This window comes from Physella acuta, unplaced genomic scaffold (assembly GCF_028476545.2).
Source record: "Physella acuta isolate Inbredline_101_S28 unplaced genomic scaffold, ASM2847654v3 ptg002140l, whole genome shotgun sequence".
Taxonomy (NCBI): Eukaryota; Metazoa; Mollusca; class Gastropoda; family Physidae; genus Physella; species Physella acuta.
Genome location: NW_026733641.1, coordinates 59891 through 80000, shown reverse-complemented (window position 1 = coordinate 80000; position 20110 = coordinate 59891). Strand labels below are relative to the sequence as shown.

The 20110-nt window shown below is 36.8% G+C and overlaps 2 protein-coding genes across 2 annotated transcripts in view; one reads left to right on the top strand and one right to left on the bottom strand.

Moving 5' to 3' along the window:
- LOC131932338 (prostatic spermine-binding protein-like) overlaps positions 1-6990 on the bottom strand; it is a 10491-nt gene extending 3501 nt beyond the window's left edge. The window contains exon 1 of the mRNA XM_059289234.1: positions 6916-6990. Coding sequence (XP_059145217.1) covers positions 6916-6990 — 75 coding nt within the window. The remainder of the gene's footprint in view (positions 1-6915) is intronic.
- A 1250-nt stretch (positions 6991-8240) lies between these two features.
- Positions 8241-9901, top strand: LOC131932337 (uncharacterized). The gene is made up of 2 exons (XM_059289233.1): positions 8241-8374; positions 9250-9901. Exons 1-2 carry the CDS (start codon positions 8241-8243, stop codon positions 9899-9901), a joined length of 786 nt encoding a protein of 261 aa, XP_059145216.1.
- The last annotated feature ends 10209 nt before the right edge of the window (positions 9902-20110 follow it).

Here is a 20110-nt window from a genome sequence, read left to right as displayed (position 1 = left end):
AAATAATAACATAGCTCTCAAGAGAATGAATGATAGTAGCTTTCAATTAACAACACTCTAAAAGTCAATACAAAACATTACATGACTTGAATCATTTGGTAGATTAAATCCTTACAAACAAATGCAAAATATGCTACAAACATAATTAAAATACAAAACAAAACAATTATGTCAAAGTCCTCTTAACCTTTAAAATCACAGGTCTAACTTATCTGGGACTTTGATTGTCCTGTTTGACCTTCTCAGTGGCTGTTGATTTGGTGACTCAAGATTCTGACCATCTGGACTCTCTAGCTCAGGAAGTCCAGGATCTAAATCATTAATTCCAGAATTTACATTTTCTGACTCTAGAATACTTGGTTCACTCATATCAACAGACCTTGGTTGTGGAACAAACTGAGTTGGTGTGAACTAGTCAGATCTGGTGGGATTGACAGATTCACACTTACTATCTGCACAAGTTATTTTTAACTGGTCTGCATGTGTACGGACAATAAGTCCATTATTTATTTTTACTTTATAAGACACAGGTCCTGTACATTGAACAATTTGACCTGGCATCCATTTTCCCCCTCTCCCATAATTTCTCAGATACACATTATCATTAACCCCAAATTCTCTCTCAATGGATGTTTTGTCATGCTTTTTAATTTTTGTGTATGTTGATGTTGGGAAACAGACCTTTGAACAGTTGGATGTAGTATTTCAAGGTGAGTTTTAATTTTCCTACCACACAGCAATTCGCATGGTGCAATACCTGTTGTTATATGTGGAGTTGTGCGGTATTTGGCTAAGAACCTGTTTACTCTTTCCCTGAGAGAAAATTTGTTACCGGTACTCATTTTTACCATAGCGGTTTTGAATATGCCTACCGCTCTTTCAGCCAAACCATTCCCAGCAGGATGATAGGGTGATGTGGTTATTTGCTCAATACCATTTGCTACACAAAACAGTTTAAACTTATGAGCAGTGAAACTAGGCCCATTATCTGAAACAATTTAATCAGGTAACCCATGAGTTGAAAATATTTCCTTAAGTTCTATAATGGTATCACTTGCAGTGATTGTGTTCATGATTTTAACTTCTAACCACTTAGAATGTGAATCAATAACAATTAAGAACATTTTGTTCATGAAGGGTCCTGCGAAATCTATATGGATACGTTTCCATGGTTCGATTGGCCACTCCCAGTTTTGCAAAGGTGCTGTAGCTGGTTGATTTGAATGCTGTGCACAGCTTGAACAAAGCTTTACATATTTTTCAATATCAGCATCCATATGTGGCCACCAGAACCACGATCGTGCAAGACTCTTCATTTTGGAAGAACCAAGATGAGTATCATGTAAGGTTCTTAAAACTTCTTTTTGTAACATTTTAGGGATAATAACCGTTGACCCCCATAGCACACATCCATCTTCTAGACTTAACTCTAATTTTCTTATTTTATATGGCCTTAAATTATCATTCACTGACTCTTCAGGCCAACCATTCTTGCAGTACTCATATACTTTTATCAAGCACTCATCTTTTTGTGTTTCTCTCTTAACATCATTCACATTTATATTGGAGTTATCCATGATAGTGAAAAGAACAAATACATCCTCTGGTACATAACTAAGGCTTTGGTTTTTTAAAGGTAAACGACTAAGACTATCTGCACTATTCTCAGATCCAGGTTTGTATTTCAATTCATATGCGGCTAGTGTGATAGCCCACCTTTGAACCCTTGGTGAGGCATGCTCAGGCAGGGGTTTGTTTTCCCCAAACAAATCCAGCAATGGCTTATGATCTGTAAAGATGGTGAACTCCCTACCAAACAGAAACTTGTGAAATTTCTTAACACCAAAAATGATGCCTAAGCCTTCCCTATCTAACTGAGAATAATTTTTCTCAGCTTGGTTCAAAGATCTACTGGCAAAAGCAATGGGTCTGTCACCCTTTTCATCTATGTGGGATAAAACTGCTCCTACACCGTCTGGTGAAGCATCACATGTTAAGATAAGTCCTTTCCCTGGGTCATAGTGAGTTAGAAAGGTGTCAGAAGACAAAGCTTCTTTTGCTGCATTAAAAGCAGCATCTTGTTGTTTACCCCAGTGCCAAGTTGCATTTTTCTGCAGCAGCTTGTACAGTGGTGATAGTTTATCAGACAGATTTCCTATGAATTTCGCATAGTAATTTATCAAGCCCAAAAAAGTTCTTAGTTGTTGGGTATTTTCAGGTTTGGGTGCTTCTTTAATGGCTTTTGTTTTCTCAGGTTGATGTCTTGTTTTGCTTGTTTGCTCAAAATATAACCCAGAAAACTAATATCTGTCAGCATGAATTGACATTTATCTTTGTTTATCTTTAAACCCTTTTCACCAACTATTTTCAAGACTTTATCAAGTGTTTTAAGGTGTTCAGTGTCATTCTTACCAGTTATGTATACATTGTCAAAGTAAACACAAACATTTGGAATGTCCTGAAAAATACTGTCCATGACAGCCTGGAAAATTCCAGGGCTAGATGGTATACCAAAACATAGTCTTTCATATTGGTAGAGTCCCTTATGTGTGTTTATTGTCGTATAGACTTTTGAATCTGGATGCAGTTCTAATTGAGTGTACGCAGGACTAAAGTCTAATTCAGTGAATTTGTCTACTCCTGCTAAATTCAAAGAAATTTTCTCAATGTTAGGAATAGGGTACCTATTTAGCTCTATTTGCTTATTCAGTGTAGCTTTATAGTCTCCACACATTCTTACAGAACCATCCTTCTTTAACACTGGCACAATGGGCGTTGCCCAATCGGAATAGTCTACCTTCTTTATGATGCCATTAGATTCTAATCTACTTAGCTCATTTTCAATTTTATCCCTCATTGCATAAGGTGGAACTCTAGCTTTGCAGTATCTTGGATTTGTGTCTTTAATGCTTATCTTCACTGTCCTATCATTTAGTAACCCCGAGCTACCAAAGACACCTTCATTTTCAGATACATTTTTATCTATTGAAGTAAAACTAGATTCTCTTGCTTTGTTCACTGAAAATATACTCCCCCAGTCTAACTTAAGATCAACTAACCAGTTCCTACCTAGTAATGGGGGTCCGTTTCCTTCAACCACAAGAAGAGGAAGTTTAACACTTTGACCATTATAGCCTACATGAACTATATACTCTCCTATTACCGGAACATTGTCACCTGTGTATGTTGTTAGGTACTTGTGACATGGTTGTAGAGGCACTGATCCTCCTGTGACAGCGTCAAAGTCCTTCTTTGTGATGACGGTCAGAGATGCTCCCGTGTCAAGTTGGAAGATGATGCTCTTACCGTTGATACAAACTAGTACGTTGATGGGAGCATGACTTGTTGATTTCACAGAGAACAGGTTGAACTCCGGCTGCGGATCAGTTTGAGCATTTTCACTGGTGGAGTGGTTCATTGGTTGGGTTAGGTTGTCTTGGTGACAGTTAACATAGTGCTGCCTTTGGTTGCGGTACTGTCCTGACTGGCTAGATCTAGCAACAGACGAAGGCTTTGCAAAGCAGGCCTTGGCAATGTGACCTTGCTTACTGCACTTATAGCAAGTTGCTGACTTGAACTTGCATTGATGAGATGCATGGGGACCGTTGCATCGATGTCATTTTTTGATAATTATTACTAGATTTAGATCTAGGATTTGAACTTGCAGGCTTTTTAGCATATGTTGGACTGCTCTGATGGGGTTGGTGTTTATTGACTGACCTGCTGTCTACTGCATGGATCCCTGAGGGCGCCAGAGATCTGGCCGCATCGGATGACTGCTCGAGATCTGTCTCGAGAAGCAACTTTCTTTGAACATCAGGGCTGTTTACACCTGTCACAAACTTTTCACATAGTCTGTCGGACAGCGTGTCACCGAATTCACAGAATTCACTTAGATGACTTAAAGCAGCAACATATTCTGATATTGATTCGTTTGGTTGACGAGTCCTACCGTCAAATCTGGCTCTACACAGGAACTTTGGTGGTGCAGGCGCATGATGGTCTGTTAGGAGTTTGCTCAGCTCGTTAAAGCTTTTTGAAAACGTTGCTTTGAAAGCGTTTTTGCATATTATTATTATAAGGAGCTGCCCAGCTGCCAATATTGAAGATTCACAAACTTTTACATTCATTTCAATCATTTCAATCATTTCAATCATTTGCCTTCTTTATTAACGACTACATTTATATGCTTCTAATAAATATTCTTCTTTCCTAAAAAAATCTTTGATTTTACACAATAACACATTTTAGTTTAATTTTAGTTTGATATTACAAACAATAAGGTAGTTATTGTAAATTCAGAAAGCCAACTTTTTTTTTAAAATTCTGGTTCCTAGCAAGATAAAAACTAAAATTCAACTAGCAAAGTTAACCAAATTACTCAAATTTAGCATTATCATTAAAACTAGACACCAACATCTGGCGACCTTCCTCATCTTGTCAACAACTTGCAACAGGTTTGAAATTCTCTTATAAAAATGCACATATTTATTTCCGGTCGAGACATCGGAATTAATAAAGATGAGGTTCTAATGCGTTTTATGTGCCGTTTGTATTTCGTAACAGGGTGATGAGTGTATATATACAAAGAAAGGGCTCTATCTTTCAGTGGCAACTCAACAGTAGCACAAGGACAACTGAAAGAGTAAATACAGCAATATTCTTATCGTCTGCTTCACTTTAATCTTTATGGTAAACTGTAGTATTTCTTATCCATGATAGCGATGTATTTTTTAGTTTTAAAAAGTGTAAAATATTTAAAAAGAGATTACAAAATTAGTTAAAGATTTGAGTTAATTTTGGACGATTTATTTCAATAACTGTTTTCACATCTCCTCTGACGTTGGTAGTAGATTGAAGTTGTTGATTCAGCTTAACATATATAATACATATACATTATAACATGACATGAAACAGTTTGATTTTCATGAAATAATGTATCTTGTTGTAAAAGATATAATGCTGGTTATTTAACAGGTTTTCCAATGCATGTTATTTTTAACTTTTTACAATGTATGTAATTTTAAACATTCCAGGAGCAGGTAATTTTTAAAAGTTCACAAAATGTGTTACCAAAGAAAACATTTTATTTTGCATCAAAATATTAAAAGACGTCTTTTTATTTTTATAGATTTCATCACCTCATAGTGTCGTGCTATAAACTGTTTTATTGTAGTTATTCGCAAAGAAGAGTAAAAACAAAAACAAACAAAAATTAAGAAAAAAAAAACAAAATATTATCCACGTAGAAGGCGCACGCCAAGTATAGAATTCATTAAAATCATAAAATTTTAAATCACTTTTTAAAAAAAACAAAGAACTTTAGTCTAAACTACGATATTAGCCGAATTTCAAAGGATTTAAGAACGTTGTAGTTCGATATGAAATCCCTGTTATGTTTGTCACAGAGTAGGCTACATCAGTTTATATAATATAATATCAATCAAAAACATGTGACGTCTATAGGATATTAAAGAAAGCTAATATAGAGGAATCCAGTATTAAAGATATTTACTTTATACGAGAAAAATATACTTATATTTTAACGAATTTTGATTAACAAACTAAATCATTGGACAAAGATTAATGCCATATCTTTGAAGGCTACAACGTTATAATTTTAAAACAATTATTAACATGAGATAACTTTGTTACCCAGATGAATTGGCTTTTGGTGACCCAGTGCTTCCGTACATGCGCAGTCGTCTGGTATCACGTTTGACGCCGTCCAAGAAGATGGAGCCGTGTCTTTAAAATGTGCTGTGTCTGGTACCGGAACTCTCTACTCCGTCTCCAGCCTTGTGATTGAGAGAGAAACATCGGTAAGTCACATCTCGTTGCATTAGTGGACGTGCTAGTTTTAATCTGTCATTTTGAGTTGAATATTATGCTACTGCACAAGCTACTACATACCGTCCTTACCGCAAGATTATAAAAACTAACGCATTGCATTGTGGGAATCTCTCATTGGCATCAATATGGGCACAAGAAAACAGAGCCTATTAGAACACCCATCCTCCCCTGCGTAAATTGCATAGTGCCAACTCGCTGCTAAAAGCCGGACCCGGTCTAATTTTCAACTATTCTCTCTCTAAACTTACTTGAATTTTTAAGGGAAAACAATTTTTTTTTTCATTTTCATTTGCCGATTAATTTAATTATCTATACACAGCCTGTATATTTATTTGCTTTGTTTAGTAAAATCCACGATACGTTACTTAAGGCGAACAACTACCAGCTGTTACTGAAATACACGAAAGGCAGCCCCTCAGAGTTCAGCAAACTTCTGACGTCAAGAAGTGTCAAGATGGCCGCTACGAGTGGCGCACCATCCACAGTTCAGGTTACGGTTGGCGTAGCAGACGGCAATTTCAGATGTGTCGTCAATGGCCTGGCTAAATCAGGGGCAAGTACTCTGGTTGTTCTTTGAAGCCAAAAATATTTTAAACTGTTAAAAATATGTTTTAAATCTTTACTGATTTTTTTTCCATTTTAAAAATCGTTTATATATTAGTGAGATGACATTTGTATTAAAAATTTATAATATATTAAATAACTAGCGTACCCGTCCCGCGCGATGCCGCGGGAGTAAAAGAAAGTCTGACGACATATATAAGAAGGGTTTTATCCATGCGTTACCAATACTCTATTTTTTTACGCGTGACCTTGTTTTCTAAAAGTGAGTTATTTAAATGTAAACGATGCCTGCGCTTGGATCATAAATATTGGGACACGGTTTACCTACACTACTGCATGAAAACCTTGAGTATACGTTAATCACTCACTAAAATAATGAGGTAGAACACACTTCGGTGACCGCCCATGTGTCAGGCACGTAGAGGGGCGCTCTCTTTAGCCCCTTGATTACACTACCGCAGAGGCGCCGCGTAGGGCCCCTGGCTCCTTAAAACTAACATAGGCGCCATAGTGCTCACAGTACAACCCAGAGCGCCACATAGCATCCTGAAAGAATGATGCAAATTGCGTCATTCGCTAAAGTTACACAAATCAAGAGGGTTTTTTTCTTTGACACGTAGAAAAATAATTGAGGTGTTATAAACATCAGTGTGACTGATGATATTTTTAGCGTTACTAATGGTGTATTATTAGAAGCTCGATCTCAATTTTTTATTGGATAGTCTAAAAATAGATGCTGATTGCAACATTTGCAAAGTTACGAAACTGTTTGGATTTTTTTTTCACGGACAAAAGAAAACAACCCAATTAATAATCTAAACTTGGTTAATTTATCTGATTATTAAAAAATGTATTGCAGTGCCTTCAGCGGCCCATGTGAGCCTTTAGGGGCGAAATTGAAATTTTTGTCCGCAGCCAAATTGCACCCTACCATGGCCCCGGCGGACACGCCTGAATCAATATAGTGAGCGACTGTAACGCTACCATCTTATCCATTGTTTATAACACTGTTTAGAACAAACGTAATCGCTATAGATCTCATGGGAAAAACCAGGGTGCCAAATCGCATCCTGCCGGTGGCCGCTCGTGCGAAATTAAATAACACCACTTCAGAAACTATCTTGGTATTCATCAGTATTCATCAGCTCCCTAAAGTTTTATGGCACTCTGATAAACGGTGCCCAACCGCACCTGACTTTAAGTTGTTTTTTTTTATTTTGTCGAAAATAAAGAAAAATCGCACCCTCCCGAGGCACCGTCCTTGCAAAATTACAAAAGATTATATTACAGAAACCTCACCTCGAGTGTTTTAATCAACTCCCCAAAGTTTGATGGCGATCGGATGAACGTTGTGAAGCCGCAATCGAATTTTATTTTATATACCGTATATAGAGAAAAATCGCACCCTCCCGGGGCGCCGCCCTCGCAAAATTAAAAAAAAATTGTTTTTTTCAGAAACCTCATCTGCAGTGTGTTAATCAACTCCTCAAAGTTCGATGGCGATCGGATGAACCGTGTGAAACCGCAATCGACTTTTATTTTTATATACCATATATAGAGAAAAAACGAATCGCCCCCTGCCGGGGCGCCTCCCCTGCAATTTTGAATTTTTTTCGCAGAAATCTCCTCAGGTGTTTTTTCGGATGAAAGGTGTAGTAATGCATAAAAGACAGATAAACAGACACACACCCACAGGCATACATTGCTTTATATATATAGATAGATAAATATATTAACTTCTACAGGGTTCTGCGAAAGGAGAGGCGACTGTGACCGTCTCATCTCAACTCGAAAAAGATTACGGAGAATGCGGGTGCACTGACATGATCTCCACTCTCGAGAACAAATATGACAAGAAACTCAACGAGATTCAACAATCTGTCACCGCCACTACCAACAACTACAACATCGGCGGGGACGGGGGGCTGGGTGGTCTGGATGGGGACCAGCTGCTCAGGTAAACCACTATAGGCCACAGGTAACGCTGATAGGTCACAGGTACAACCTGAAGGTCACAAGTGAAAACTATTAGACCTCAGGTAACCAACTGTAGGCCCCAGGTACAGCTTGCTTTCTGACCTCAGGTAAACAATTATAGGCTACAGGTACAGCTTTTAAACCTCAGGTAAAGAATTGCAGGCTACAGGTACAGCTTTCAGACCTCAGGTAAACAATTGTAGGCTACAGGTACAGCTTTCAGACCTCAGGTAGCCAACTGTAAGCCTTAGATACAGCTTTCAGACCTCAGGTAAACAATTGCAGGCTACAGGTACAGCTTTCAGACCTCAGGTAAACAATTGTAGGCAACATGTACCCACTAAAACATAAACAATATAGAGTTCAACTGTTTAGGACGTGAAAACAATTTAGAGACGAGTTATTAATGTTTACCAGAAAGTGTGAAGTTACTTGCTTGAATCAACAGACGATGATTTCATTCACAAACACACTTTTTGTTTAAAGATGTTCACAGTTAATGGAAAGCTGATTGCGCGGTCTTTTTAAAAGTAAACTTTAATAAAGTTATCTTATACTTTTTCAACAAGAAATCTATGTCATTACTTTTTCTGTGTAAATGTGTGTGTAAATAATGTTAATAATCATTTCCTTGAGAGAGCCTTTGTGTCAAAGGTTACATTCATTCTTTTTTATTAACAGGAGCACTTTGGTGTCAAAGGTTACAATGTTTTAAGTTTTATAGGAGCACCTTCTGGGTCTAAGGTTGCATTTCTTTCTCTTCTACAAGTGCAATTTGGTGTCTAAAGTTACTATTTTTTTCTGTTTTACACGAGCACCTTGGTGTCTAATGTTACATTAATTTCTCTTCTCCAGGAGCACAGTCTGGCCCGAGGGATACTTTAGCCTCCTCCAACCGGAAACCGGCTGCCCTAGCATGGGCTTCTCATTTCTAGACTGGAAGACCGACGGGTACCGGCAGTTCCACACCGAGTCCACGTCCCCCCAGAACCAGGACAACATCACGGCCAACGCCCACTTGAAGAAACCCTACCAGCTGAAGACTGGCAGCAACAACTTCATCCTCCTCAGCTTCTGCACTATCGCTGGTGGACATCAGGGACCGAACTGGCCAACCGGCTCCTATTGTGTCATGATGTACGCCGGTGTCTGCCCGCCCGGGTTCCACGACGGCAGCATCTACTGGGATGAGGAGAACAATCAATACGGTGGGAGGTACGGTGGTTACATCCCGACGGCCGGATTTGGCGCCGATTCCAGAATCTACTACTGCTGCCGCCGAGACGGCAAGCCGGAGAAACCAATGTACCTGCCGACATCGAAGCCGTTTTACCTGTTCCGGTTCGGTGGGGTGTGTCAGCAGGTGGCCAACATGAAGCTGACCCCCGAGACCATCGTGTTTGACACGGAGGACACCGGTGGCAATAGCGACCAGTATTTCGGCGAGTACCACCCGGATGGTCAGCTCAACAACGTAGTTCTCGAACTCTGCTACTACACCAGATAAAAACATAAATATGTAGTTTACGTTAGAGTTTTCTTGTTAATTAACATGATTTGAATTCATTCAAATTAAATCACAGCAATAAATTAAATATTTACAAAAATAGTAAAATGTGTAAACGCTAAAAACTTCATTTGAAACTGAAAAGTTATTAAAGAAGCTTTGAAGATTTATTTCCTGTCTAATTGTTTTAAAACTATATGTTGTGGTCATTTTAAAACGTACTCTAGTACGGCTTATTGCTGACATTCACAGTATGGGGTAAGAGTGTAATTCAGACTTCGGTGACAATGTTTTACGTTAGAAAGCGCGATTATCTTTAAAAATGTGAAGTACACACATTGGCAATTTTTAAGAAAAGGGTACAATTTAAAATTTGAATTGTAAACGTAATTTAAATATTTAAATTGTAAAACAGTTTAAAGTAAAATGGAAATAATCTAGACCATAATTTGCTAAAATTTGAATATAAAAAATATTGATTAGCAATGTTGTCGGCAAAATCAACTGCGATGATTTAAATATAAAATATAATCATCTATATATAATTCTCTTCTGGGAGACGTTAGAAAACAAGCTGTAAGCGCGCCTTGCAGTCCCTTCTCTTCCTCTCTAGGAAGTCAGGTGAGCTGTGGTTCACGCTAAATGTTTACTGTCGTAGAGCCGGGTTTAGTGACGGCCAATAGGGGAAGATAATTTAGTTTGAAACGATTTTAAACTTAGGGGAGGTAGCTAAGAGGAGGCTGCTTTCACGGGGGGGGGGGGGGGTAAGGGGTTGGGGGAATAGTGGGTTATCGTCCTTAACGACTTACTGTTAGTGATTTAAAGCAACTATTTTCAGTGACAGTAATTATGAATTACTGAAAAGTAGAAAATAAAACAACTAAATAGCTGCGTATGGTACGCCGCGGGTCGGCTCGTTTGAATTAAACCTTTTCCTCGTGGCAGTTTTCCACGCAAAGGGGCACGACTCAATATATTTCTAGGTAAAAATCTCCCGTAACTGGTTCTCTCCCATTCTCGAAATTTAGAAGAAGAAAAAAATAACTCAGGATATAATGAAATTGTGCCATCATTTAAGAGAGGGGTCGGTGTCGGTTTTTATAACGATGTGTCATGATAGCAATAGGGAAAAGGGGGGAATGAAAATAGGTTTTTAAAAAAGGATGACGTCATTTATGGATGGAACTATATTAAATTTGGCACTAGCTACTTAAAAAAAACCAAAGGTAACTTGTTTTGTGGTGGTGTACTACACGCTCGGCTGTCTAGTCCAGGAAGTGAAGTACTCATATGAACCTGACGGTGCAATTGGGCAGGTGAAGTAGAGTTCACCTGTTTCATTGACCTCGGCATATGAAGGGATATTTTCTTTAACATGAGTCAGGTACCCATTCATTTGTCTCTCTTATATGACTAGTAACGGCGTTCTTTGACAAGATCATCCCCTAACACCACAGGTACCACGCCCTTTCATTGCTTATTTCATCGACACAATAGCCTGATTAAGAATTACAAGCAGTAATATTTTCACTTGGTATAACAGACTGTATTTTTGGTATTGTTTATTTATGTTATATTTAGCATGATCTTGTATGAAAGTAGAGTACCTGACTGTGTGAGCGACTAATAATGTTTTTCCATGCTTTTTGTTATATCGCTCACTGACGTTAGGGGAGAGAATGAAGGATATAAAAGGGGGAGCGTAAGGTGGACTAGAGAGTGCCTGTATAGAAGAATGTAAGCCGTCACCATGTCATTTTGTGGACTATTCGTGGATTATCTTTATTGTTATTATTCCTTAAGGATCTATCTTATTACTGTAAATAAAGTTGGAAAATGAAAGAGCTGTTCATCGTCTCTTTTGAAGAAAGAACACACAATAACAACGTATTGTCCCATTAACAAATACACGTTGTTACACTTGGTATGATTCACCTTGGTTTGTTTGTTTATGACGTCATAACATACTAAAATTTACAACCCCTTCCACCCGCTCGCTGCTATCTCTCTCTCTCCCTCTCCCCCTTTTGCTGCGTAAAACTGAAAGCTTGTCCCCGGGCGCCGGGAAGGGTCGCTACGCCTCTGCCCCCCCCCCGTACCCATTTTTCTTTAAGTTAACCGTACTTCTAATCTGACAAACAGCAAGTGTTTCTAATTAACTGCTTGTCTGTGTATTATACAAAGGAGCGTTTATTTTCTACACAACGATTAGAGAATACTGCGTCATTCCACTCCCACTTCCTTGTTCAAGTTCCTGGTTGCTAACCGTCTACACAATGGGGCGTCTATGTACAAGAGATATCACTGTGTCCTGTACTGATATACTTTACTACACCTGGATCTATTTGCCAGCCAAACTTTCAAACTTAGTTTTCCGACTAAGGAGTTGTAAAACGTCGAGATTTCTGGAAATTCTCGATGTCGATTTTTTGCGCGATTAAAATATGATACTTCCTCTATAGGCCTACTCTATAATGCGAGAAAGTAAAGATTATTTTTGAAACGTTTTAATAACAAGCTTTATATAATTACTAGCCATCGGTACCCGTTACACGGTGACTTTTAGCTCTCTTCTCATTACAAATAGGTTAATAGGTTTTTTTTTAGATATCTATCTGGGGGGGGGGGGGGAAGCTACATTTAAAACTGTCCGGAGGAGGATGTGAGGGATGTGTGTACTTGGGGGGGGGGGGGTGGTAGCGATACTGGTTTTTCTATATTTTTTTATGAATTCTGTTTTCATTTTCGTTCTGAGGTGAAAAGGGAAGAAACGGTAGAGTTGCCAGAAGAAAATATATATATCTACGGCAAGTGAGTAATGGAATGAATAGTAATTCAGCTTTTTAAAAAAGTCATTATCTTAAACGTAGGAAAAGAAACATTTTATTGATCAAGTGCATTGGAATGATGAAACCTTTTTAAGATTTTGTACTGTCTATGTTTATACTTGTTTAAAATAACATAGACTACCAATACCTATTAGAAAAATTAAAACCAAATTATATACAGTATTAGTCAACACAATACCATATTAAATGCACTTGCTGATTAAGAGATTAAAAAGGAAGAGACTTAAAATATTTCGTTAAAAACCCGGCTGTTCAATGGTAGTAAGTTTGTTTTTGTCTTTTAAAAACACCTATTTTGGTTGAGCATGGGTCTGACCACACTATACTTTCATATGCTTAAAAGACAGAAACAGGTGAACTCTACTTTACCTGCCCCGTGTCCCGTCAAGTCCCGATAGGCAACTTCATCATTCACATATAAAAAAATAAATTGAAAAAAAAAAGATTGCCTTGGTGTGTCTCGAACCCGTACCACCCGCATGGTATCAATTACACTATCATCTCAGCTATGTAGGCACTATCGCGCAAAAAAAGTATTTAACAAGCTTACGCGACGACATTAATTTTGTGTTCTTTCCTTAGACTTAGTGAAGTCACTGTTTCTTGTCACGACAATAAACGCTTTATTTAGAAATCTGATTCTGCATTCGAATATGCCTTTTTACAAGCTTTTATTTAACTTGCTTCCTCTGTCTGTCGACAGTCTGTCGTCAGCAGTGTTTCTTCCAGACTTTTTTCTCCGAGGGGGCACTTGAAATTTTCGGGGGGGGGGGGGCGGTAGATTTTCTTCGGGGGGGGGGGGGGGCGGACACTGTTAAAAGTATATATTTTCTATATAAACTATATAAATTTCATTTCGTTTCGGGGGGCGGTAAAAATTTTCGGGGGGGGGGGGCTTCGCCTCCCCGAAGAGATGCCTGGAAGAAACTCTGGTCGTCAGTCTGTCTAGATAGAAAAGCCGAGCAAAAATTCGGACACTTCTGACCGACAGATTCGGTTCACAGTAGGCACGTGGGACAAGACATGAAGACAATGCAATCGGAAATTATATTTGACTTAATTGGATGTGTAATTAATTTTTTATGAATTAATTAAAATTTTGACCAAATTAGTAGGCAGTTCTATCCAACTACTCCACACGCGTCATCACATTCAATAGCGCGTCATCACGTCCAAAAGCGCGCAATTGTTTTTATTCATGTAACTCTATTGTAAATAAAAACATGTAAAGTACTAAAAAAAATTTCATAAAAAACGATTTAATAACAAGCTTTTATGTAATAATGCACTAAAAAGGAGAAAATAAATTATACACTACTATTTAAATAACTATAAAGAAAAGCGTGGGTCTCTTACTAAATATTAGTAAAGGTATCCAATAGGTACTAAAGTGACCCACGCTTTTTTATAGTTATTTAAATAGTAGTGTATAATTTTTTTTCTCCTTTTTAGTGCATTATTACATAAAAGCTTGTTATTAAAAAGTTCTTTCAGATTTTTTTTTACATATTAGGATTAATATTAGGATGCACTAAAAGGAAGAAAATAAATGGGATTTTAAAATAATATACCTGAAAATTATGTATAGTTATGTATCACTATTTTAAAACGTATAAAGAAAAGCGTGGGTTACTATAATACCTTTACAACGCATTTCTTTATAGGTTTTTACTTAGGAGTGTAAAGGAAATATTGTAATCGTACACAAAACTCACACGTTTTCACATTTTAGACCTCAGTACTTCATCATATAGGTCTACGCAGTATAGGGGACTTACTTTAATCGGGCAAAAAAATCGAAATCCTCGATCTTAGAAATCGACAAAAATACCTGCAATCCATCTAGGCAGTCTTTGTATTAAGAGCGGCTAATGTATTGTATTAGAGAACCACCACCAAGACTAAGATGAATAGGCAAACATTTTTAAACTATTTGTTTATATTATTTACGGTCAGCGATGAGCCGCTAAACGACCTCACCCCCTCCCCCTTTCTCACAGATTGTTGGGTCCGTCAGCAAGGTAGTTGAGCCTCTGTGGTCAAATGAACTTGACAGCTCTGTAGTTTGCTTTTAGTTTTTTCTCTTCTGCGCCAGCCCCACTGTCGGTTTGGTTTTTTAAATAAACTGCTCGGTCTTGGGTATAAGCATGGTCAATTATTTATTCCAGATATAGCTCATTCTTTCTTTAGCCCAAATACCATCACTTGGTCCAGAAATTGTCCTTTGTTTCTTTAGAGCAGTCATAACCACAACTTTACTATCATTGCATTGTATTATATTTAGTGATGACGAGTGTATGGCTTTCCTGGAAAACATTCATAAATCTGACACTTTGATGAACCCTAAAGCACGTGACACGTGACGTACACTATAAATAGTAACAGGAAGACAGCGGTGCAAGATACGGCTGACAGCAGGGTGGTTGTGTTATTGTTCGCACGGAGAATCACCAGCTTAATACAACAGAGTTGGGAATAAAGAATTCCAAGTTTGTTTTAAGTGTTTTATTTCATGCAGTGGTTTTTATTTATCCGTTTATAATTTGAAGGCGGTTTTTAGTTTTTGTCGTGGGGCATTATTGTAATTAATAATTAAATAAAATAGAATCGCGTAAAAAAACATTGCGCACAAATTGAACGTAAAAAGTTATCAAAAGTTGATACAGAACTACACATTTGATACAGTACCTACATATTAATTAGTAATCAACATTACTGAATCTGTACTCAAATTATCGTGTTTACGGACACACAGACAGACACGCATTTTTTTAGCACAAATGGCTCATAGACCTTAAAAGCAAAGACCATTCACAAATAGTTGTTTATCCTAAAAATAGCAAAACAATTTTGGAATCAAAATATAACGTTTTTGAGCACAGGCAGATTTTGTAACAAAAATAAAAATCTGCGGCTTTACTTTAAATGCCGGGTGAACTAAACCCTAAAACATTAAACTTGATGCATGCTTACATATATAAATGATGCGCAATAAGCAGTATTAAATAAATTAATTGTATCAGAACTATCCTATTACGTAGATAATTTACATCATTTTCCAAAAACTTTACTCTTATACTCACCAAAGCGTAAAACTACGTTAATGTTCTATTTAAAAAAAATTACTTGACCTGACTGATTAGTATGCATGAAGATGATATATAAAAAAAATTATTATTTCTGAGAAGCAAATTACTAACTACTCACACAGACTAAAGCTTCACAAGGCAGCTAGGTCCTCCTGAACATTTCTAATCATTTTTGCGGGATGAGGAGATGGACGAAATCAAGTATATTTAAACAGAACCCTGTCTATTTGGTATGAGTGCTTTAGCGGTTGAGAGCTGGACTGCTAACCCGTAAGTCTCGAGTTTGAATCCGGGTTCAAGTCAGTAGACCGTCCCTGAGTCCACCCAACTCTGATGGGTACCTAACTCACGTTAGGGAAAGTAAAGGCGGCTGGGCATAGTGATGACCACACTATCTATTCATATGCCGAGGTCAGGTTAGAAAGGGAAACTTTACTTTTACTTTATTTATTATGTCACATGAGAACCGCTTGATATATGACAGTCAATTACACAACTGTATTTCAGTCAGATAAAAGCTTAACGTTAATTGAGGCAACATACTCGTTTTAAATGTATTTTATGACAGGTAAAAAAAACACCCAAATAAATGAGTCTACTGTCAATGAACTAAAAGAAACAAAGTGTGGGAAAAACTACAAACGTCAGAACAACAGCTGATTGAGGATAAATTGTATAAATAAATACGTTTGCCATATCAACAAAATTGAGAAATTTATATAGTGTATGTAAGATAGTATATTAAAATAATAACAATGCATTTATGTAACTTTATTATTTGCAACAGAAAATATTCATAATTAACATTTTAAAAGCAAAATTTATATTCATATGTGGACAATTATCAATAATTGATTTTTTTTTAAAAAACGAAAGTTTCACTGAAGTTTACAATTTCTCAAGTTTACAAATAACGTGTAGAGAAAGTATTTCTGTAAGAAAAGGTTGATAGTAAATTGAGACAAGAAAACTTGTCTTAAAATTTTTTTAACAATGGCAACAAATAGAAGTGGCGACAGCATGTTGATGACTGGGAGAAACAGTTTGATGTGTGCTGTTTTAAGGGGAGACTATCAAACTGCATGGCTGTTCAAATTCAAAGTGGTAGCAACGTTAAAGCTGTTAACATTTGGGGAATGAACGCCCTAATGTACGCTTCTGAAAGGGGCATGCTAACATGGTAGAGGGTACGTTCACCATCAAATTTCCCGACCCATCTGCCCGACCCACGTTTTTTGTCAGTCATCACAAGAACCTGCACAGCTCGAGGAAGCACAAAAGAAAAATTTATTTTCTACTTTTTAGTCCACAAGAAAAACGTGTTTTTTTTAAAGTTTTTTTTAAGTATTTTATTTTCTCCTTTTTAGTCCGTTGCTACACATGAAAAACGTGGTTTTTAAAAAGTTTTTTATATAGTTTATTTTCTACTTTATCTAATGACTTGATTAAGTATGACTTGACTAAGTGTTTATAAATACACGGACTAAAAATCTTGAGCGACCGATACGCTTTAAACAGAGAAAGGGCGTAATTTAATTAAGCCTACATGCCGTGACCAGGATTCGAACCTGGGTTGTCGCGGCCACAACGCGAAGTACCAACCACTATACGATCACGGCCAGCGCGCTCACATCGATTGGGGCCGAAGTAACTGTGTCAATAGGCCTCCAGTCTTGTCGGTATGTTTAGAAATCATGTCCTCGATTTTATGGTCCTTGGGGCGTAATTTAATTAAGCTAATTTAGGTCTCTAATTGCTAGTTTTTATGATTGCATCTGAAATTGTTAGGCGAAAATAGCCTGCATTCCGAATTTCAGATCTCTAGAGCAATCAGAAGTGGGCTAATTTTCGATGTCAATTTTAACAACAAACAAACGCGAAGCTGAGTTAAGAAAAACGTGTTAATAACAAAATATGCGTCCTTACGGGCGTATTAGAGTTGTCACAACAGTTAAGGGGAAAAAACCTTCTAAGTCTTGTTGTGAATATTTTTTTTTAAATTGGAGTTAATTCAGACGGTTCTAGGGAAATGACGCATTTGTGTACACACTGGGAGAAAGTAATTCTCGGAAAAGTTCTTTAGTGACGTCGAGCAGGAAGTTTACAGGCGCACTTTTAATGACCTACGCAATACGCTTCCAAGAAATTTAATGGGTATTTTCTTTTTGTGCACGAACTTTCTTTCATGAATAAAAATAGATTTTTCTTTCTTCATATATCGTCCCCCCAGTATTATCTTGTTCTATCTCTCAAAATGTAGTTTTGAGTAAAACGCATCTGAAGTTTCATGTGGTCTGATTCTTATATTTAAATTGTTCCAATTAATTTTTTTTTAGATAAAATGTTAAAGGGCATTAAGCACTGAGCATCCAAGTTATTTTTATTACTTTATGTACCATTAGAAGACCATAATAATTATTTTTCACTTTTGAGATAGAACAAAATACGATGAAAGTGATCAGGTTTCAAAAATTGTATAATGTTCTAAGTCAAATTTTGTGTTTTTTAGGCAGTTATAATAGCTTTTCTAGAAGTATCATCTACTTTTTGTATGAGCAATGTCTTCTGGTTTTCTATCCTATTGTTTCCGGTCTTTACTTTCATATTTTTGATTACCGCACTACATTACAGAACAAGTAATATTTTAAGTTGTAAGTATGCTTTTGCATACAGAATTTCGATTTAATGTATTAATAAAATGAATTCGCAAGTCAATAGACAGGTTCAATAGATTTTAATGTTTTAATTCTACACCATGAGCCGTTTAAAAAAAATAAAAATAATAAGAACTTGTAATAATGAATATTGAGAAAATACATAAACTTTGTTTTTATAATCAAAACAGTTTAAGCAAAAATAACACTCGCCGACAGTGCTTTAAAAACGTACTGTTAAAGGCTTTGTAATTTAGAAATTTTCTGTCAATCTCTGGCATGTAGGGCATCATTTTTTTCAAATCTTTCTTCTTTTCTGCTGAATTTAGGGAGCCCACTTTATTCGACTGAATTGTAAACTCCGGTATACTGGGAGATGTTTCAGGCTTTTCTTTTCTAAGTGTTCTTTATAAGTGGGTTTGTGCATTAAAATGTAAAGTTTATTCTGTAACTTTGGGTTATCTGCATACATTAACATAATTTGATTTAGTCAGTGGCGAGTCTAGTTAGGGTGACAAACGGTGTGGTAACTGAGGGTGTCAACCCTCCACCCTCTTACAATTTTACATTTTTGGTTTTGTGTCACCCCTCTACCCTATAATTTTATTTTAAGATTAACTGGATAAAGAATTATATTGACTGTAAATTTTAGTGTTTTTCACATTGGTGTCGCCCTCTAAATGGCGTCACGTGCGGATCACACCACGCCCCCAGCCTTGTGATACAACTGGAATTAAAGTATTAATACAATAAATGCAAATCTCAGGAATAAGCTTAAAAAATAATGTATTAATTTTACACAATATACACAGTTCCCTAATTCAAAAACAACCAATCTTGTAATTGAATATTGAGAATATACATAAACACTGTTTCTTTTCTCATAATGATGCTGCGCAACTTGACTACAGGCAGCGCCTATACCCATATCATTGACACTGCATTACCAGGTCTCTGTTGTTTTTATTGTTCTCTTTCACACTTCTCTGTGGATAGAAATAAAGCTAGACTACATCAGTACAAAGTGCAAAAACAGAAGGACTTATTTCCCCACCCCCCTCTGCTACACTAATACTGAACTGAAAACGAGGAATAAACTTATCATGCTTTTAAGACTAATAAGTTACTAACAATGAATTACTTTACATTTTGATCTGTAACAAAGACATTGTTTTCATCATCCATATATTGGAACACCTCCTCATTATGATTTTGATAATATAAATACAAAGTAAACCCTACAGATACTATTAAACTACTATACTACTAAACAATACAATTAGTATTAGTATAGGCGTATACTACGGTATACATTAACAATATTAGGCCTATTATTAATTAAGATATTTTAACAAACTTTGAACTAAATATGTGTAAAATAACACAGTTAAGACAACATATAAAAGATAAATATACTTACGATTCAGGATCTGGTAATTCAGTCAGTTTATTTGCATGACAACCAAAATCGACTAAAAGGTGTTCACACGCCGCCATTTTGATCAACGACGCACAAGTCACATGACTTAAACAGCTGATTTCATTGGCAGAATCGGACATAGAACATTATAATTCTAGCGTATCCAAGGAATATTTATGCGTTAATTTTATATAGAT

What these genes read in the sequence shown, in the direction of transcription:
- LOC131932337 (XM_059289233.1), top strand. Translation starts at nt 8,241, where the DNA reads ATGATCTCCACTCTCGAGAACAAATATGACAAGAAACTCAACGAGATT. An exon ending in GATGGGGACCAGCTGCTCAG is followed by an intron (nt 8,375 to 9,249) that starts GTAAACCACTAT and finishes TCTCTTCTCCAG; the next exon opens with GAGCACAGTCTGGCCCGAGG.